The sequence below is a fragment of the Hippocampus comes genome, unplaced genomic scaffold (assembly GCF_001891065.2).
Source record: "Hippocampus comes isolate QL1 unplaced genomic scaffold, H_comes_QL1_v1.1 scaffold378, whole genome shotgun sequence".
Classification (NCBI taxonomy): Eukaryota; Metazoa; Chordata; class Actinopteri; order Syngnathiformes; family Syngnathidae; genus Hippocampus; species Hippocampus comes.
In genome coordinates, this window is record NW_017806061.1 from 303,043 (window position 1) to 307,614 (window position 4,572).

General features: G+C 60.6%; 2 protein-coding genes across 2 annotated transcripts in view; one reads left to right on the plus strand and one right to left on the minus strand.

Annotated features, from left to right (window-relative positions):
• The window catches only part of LOC109529760 (dual specificity tyrosine-phosphorylation-regulated kinase 4-like), a 5,397-nt gene extending 4,216 nt beyond the window's left edge, over window positions 1-1,181 (plus strand). Inside the window, exon 8 of the mRNA XM_019893191.1 lies at window positions 104-1,181. Coding sequence (XP_019748750.1) covers window positions 104-1,181 — 1,078 coding nt within the window. The remainder of the gene's footprint in view (window positions 1-103) is intronic.
• adamts17 (ADAM metallopeptidase with thrombospondin type 1 motif, 17) overlaps window positions 1-4,572 on the minus strand; it is a 28,117-nt gene that overhangs the window by 2,211 nt on the left and 21,334 nt on the right. The gene's annotated exons all lie outside the window — the stretch shown is intronic.

The following is a 4,572-nucleotide window of genomic DNA, read 5'->3' on the forward strand; positions in this document are numbered from 1 at the left end:
TGCCTGGGGGCGTTACCGACGGGACGCGCCGGGCTCGGTAACGCCGTCGCCTTTCGAACTCCGCGAAATGATTCGATTTCTTTTTTTTTTTGCTTCCTTTCAGTGTGACTGACAGCTTTGACAAAATGAAGTTCTGTCCAACAAGCACCTCGGAGAAGGAAGAGCCGGAGCGTCGGTCCGATTCGGGTCAATCGCTCAAGTCGAGGAACTGGCGTCAAAGGCTCTGCGGTTTCCTCGGCGCCAAAAAGACGGGCGCGCCGGCGAGGCCGCCGAATTCCGCCGCGGCGGACAGCCGGCCGAAGGCCCGCTGGCGGAAATTGGCTCAGGTCTTCGGGACCCGCCGGAAGCCGGATCGACCCCCGCCCGCCGTGGGCCCGCGGGGGCCGAGTCGTCCCGATCGAGGTCCGGAGCTTCGGCCCGAGAAGATCTGGTGGCATAAAATCTGTCTCTTCTTCCGAATGAATCGCATCGTTCCGGAAGCGTGCCGCATTCCCCTCCGGCAAGGCGGAACGCCCGTACGGGTCCGCGCCCGGCGGGACCGGGGCCGCCATTCCGGCGGCGAAAAGTCGCCGCAAGATGACCGCGGCGGCGTCGGCGACGACGGGTCGCCGAGACTCAACCGGTCCACGCAAATGCACGACTCGTCCCATCTTCGCGACGGCGGCTCAGGAGGAGCCGGCGAGTCGACGCGAGTTCGCCGACGGTCGGCGGGAGCTCGCCGGGACCCGTCGGCGCGAGTCGGCGACCGGTCCCCGGGAGCTCGGGAGACGCCGTCGCGGGCGAACGACGACAAAGGATCCCGAGCTAACGAGCGGCGGTCGCCAGCGAAGCGCTCATCCCCACCCGAGGACGCGACGGCGCCGGTCGCCGAGACGCCGCCAGCTCGCGCCCGGGCGCGCGTTAAAGACCACCCGCCGCTGCCGAACAAGCCCTTACGAGCTCGAAATGACAAGTTGCCGCACAGCGACAAGTCATCGCGAGCTAAAAATGACGCCTTGCCGCGGGCGGACAGGTCGGCGCGCGTTAAAACGGACGAGCCGTCGCGAGTTTGCAAGTTGCGGGTGAAAAGGGATCCGGCGTCGCCGGCGAGCAAGTGGCAGGTCAGAAACGACGCCGCCTCGCAAGTCGGCAGGCCGCGAGCCCGTCGCGGCAAGTCGTCGCCGGTTTGCAAGCCGACTTGATCCGAGCGGCGGGGAGCCGCCGACTCTCGTGACCGCACGACGACGTTTGGGAAAATCGTTGCCCGACTCCTTTGACTTGATCGGCAGGTCCGGCGCGCTCCGTGTCGCGTCTTTCTTGTGCTGCAATTGGTCCTGCCCGAAGCCGTCGGGGTGGGCGACGCCATCCTCCCCGCCGGCCGCGCTCGTGCCGTGGAACCCGCCGTGAAGACGGGGTGGGGGGTGGGGGGGGAGTGGCCTTCCGGTCGACCTTGTTTCCCGCCCTATCCCAAATGATTCTTTGGAACTTTTGGGGGAGCTCTCCAAATTCCCCGGACTTGGCCCAAAAATTCGGAATGGCGCCAAAAAAGGAAACGCGTGCAACGGTTGATTTTGCACGTTGATCTCAACTTGGCTCGCCTGCGTTTGGCGTCAAACTGGAGCTGAAGTCGCGATGTTGGTCCGCTTGCTTTTTCCACCGCCGTCGCAGCACCTTTTTTTTTTGACTGTCAAATCCAAAGTCTGTTGGTTCCTGGGTCTGTAGAATCGAAATTCCACAAAAAAAAAAAAGGAGTGATGCCACTGATGAACTGACGCGCGGGCGCCTTGGTCCGCAACTGTTGAGGGGAGGGGAGGGGGGGGGGGCTCCTCCAATCTTGAATGATGTTTTTTGTTTGTTTTTTTCCTTTGGCATGTTCCCCTTTGCAAAAAAAAAAAGAGAAGCCTGTTGTTTTTCTTCTTTTGAATCCACTTGTTTTTGCTCGCTTGTGAGCTTTTTTCGCCTACCAGATGACAAAGATGCGCATTTTGACGGGCAACGGCGGAGGCACCCGATTTTCAAAAGCAACGCCTTTCCGACCGACGGGGAGTACTTTGCGGGCCGAGCGAATGGCGGGATGGTGTCGGCGGGTACCAACGCGAAGGACGGCGGCAAGCCGCGGAGATGCTCGGGCACACCGGCCGCAAAGTCTGCCGCTTTGGGTCCAGCCCAAGTAGAACAGAAGGCGCCGCCGGGAGGCCGCGGATAATTGATGAGCGGCCGACCACCACCAATGCGTCCTTTTTCCACGCCTGGGCGGCGTGGCGAATTTGTCACGCCGACTTTAACTTCTCCAAAATTGGTTCGGGAGTCGTTCCTTGCCCCGCGGGGCAGGTTTTGGTCCGAGGTCGTCACCGGTCTTTGTCCAACGCGGGCCTTTTGTGAAGCCGCGCGAGAGGAAAAGCGCCACAAATAAACGACTTGACATTTGCGTGTCAAATGGCCGCCGCTTAATGAACGGGAAGCGGTCACGTGCCAAAAGTCTTCAAGCGACTTCGGAAAGGTCGCCGGCCGTTCCATTCGGTCGATGCCGACCGATCGTGAAATGACGGCGAGAAAACGGGACCGTTGTCATGGCAACGTCGCTCAAACGTTTTATTGCGCAACATTGCATCCAAGTCACATTTCGTCTCCCTTCCCGACGCGCCGACTGGGAAAACAATTCCACGAGTTGCGCCGGGACCCGTCGGAAGCGATCGTCCGCACGGCCGGCGCCGAGGGGCAAGAGTCCAAGTTCTGAACGCAGCCGCAAAACCGTACGATGAAGCCCGCATCCCTGTTGAAAGCCCGAACCGCGGCTCGAAACCTTAACCTTGGATGGACGAGCTAAATCGGGGCTCGAAGCACAAAATGTTGTCGGAATCGGTCGCGGTTCAGGTTTTCAACAACCAAAGTGGGGCTCGGACGACGGCGACGCCGACGCTTCCGATTAGGAGAACATTCAGCGGCCTTCCTCGACAGTAAATAGGACATTCGGTGTCGGCCGATGAGAAGCGGCCATCCCCACGCGGCCCTCGGGGAGGCGGCGTTAGCCATGCGGCCTTGCGTGCGTTCAGAGTCCCGGGCGACGTGTCGCTGCCACGCGAGAGCTGCTCCCGCTTCCCGTTTGCGTCGGCTAGCTGGCGAGCTCCGGCCGTTCCGTCGCTCGCCGACGACGCGATGGCCGCGTCCCGTGAGCGTGAGCCGGCTCACGGCCTCATGGCGCAGACGGGCACCGCGATGACCAGGACGACTCCCAACGTGGCGCCGATCAGGGCGGCCAGCTTGCACATCTTGGCCCTGCGGAACTCCGCCCCCCGGCGCCTCAGCAGCGAATCGTATCCTGGCGTGTGAACGTCCTCCAACCAGAAGGCCAGCTCGTCGGCGGACACGGACTCAGCCTACACACGAAATCACACAGTTTGAAGCTGCTTGCGAACCTTGCGGGGACCAAAGGAGTATTTCTTCGATTGACGGCATTGTTGAAAGGAGTTGGCCGCTTGTTTTCATGTGCAAAAGATGGGAGTGGGCGCGGGCCGGAAGCGTGGCCTTTGCGCCGGGGGGCCCTTACCTGCACGCCCGTGGCGCCGTCTCCCGCTCGGCGTAGGTCCCGCTCGGCGTTGCACGAGCGCCGCAGGTCGGAGTAACGCGGGCTTCCCGCGGCGTCCGGCGGCGCCGGCGGGGGGCGCTCCTCCGCGTGCGTCGCAGCGGCCTTGGGCGGCCGTGCCACCGGGGCGAAGGTGTAGCGGCGCTCCCGCCCTGACGCCTGCGCACGCAAAAGCAAGCAAAGTCTCGCTCGCCGTCTGCGTGTTGCTCGAGTGTGTACTCGCGTGCGTTCCGAGGAACAGACGCCTGAATGTTGCCTGAATGTCTGACAGAGAGCAGAGGTGACGCTTGAGGTCCCCTACCCCTCTTTTGTTTTTGGTTTTTTTTGGGGGGGGGGGGGGTTGTCATTCAAAAGGGAAGGCTTCACGTTTGCAATCGTGACTGCTAAATGAGCTTTGTCAGCATTTTTGGTTTTTCAAGAACCCAAATATAGTTCGAGTTTGGCTTTCACAATCGACTTGAGGCTTGAAATGAGGCATTCCGGGGCGGATTCCGCTTTCAAATTGCCATTTCAGACGATTCGCATTCAGGCTCCAAAAGCCAGCCGGGCTTTCAACTCGTGCTTTCATACTGAAGCTGCCGTTTCAAAGGCGGGTTCGGGTTAGAACCGAGGGAGGCTGACAATTCAAAAGGAGGTTTTCCAAGACGGGTTCGGGTGTTGGAGAGTCGGCTTTCAAACTAGCCTGAAGGTTTCAAACGGAAGTGAAAAAACGAGGCTGCGGGTTCAGAAGGAGGCTTTCAAAGTCGGCTTGGGTTTCGAAGGAAGCTCGAAAACTCGGCTTGGGGTTTAGAAGTCGGGTTCAAGACGGGAGAGGCGGGCTTGACACTCGGTTTAGGCTCTGGAAGTCGGCTTTACAAACGAGGCTTAGCGTTTGGAAGTCGGCTTCAGCTTTAAAATGAGGTTTGGGGGGTTCAGTTGAGATTTTCACAGTTGGGTGAAGCCTTCAAATGGAGTGTGCGTGTGCGCGTGCCTGTACGCCCGCGTCCCGTCCCGTCGTCTCCTCGCGTCTG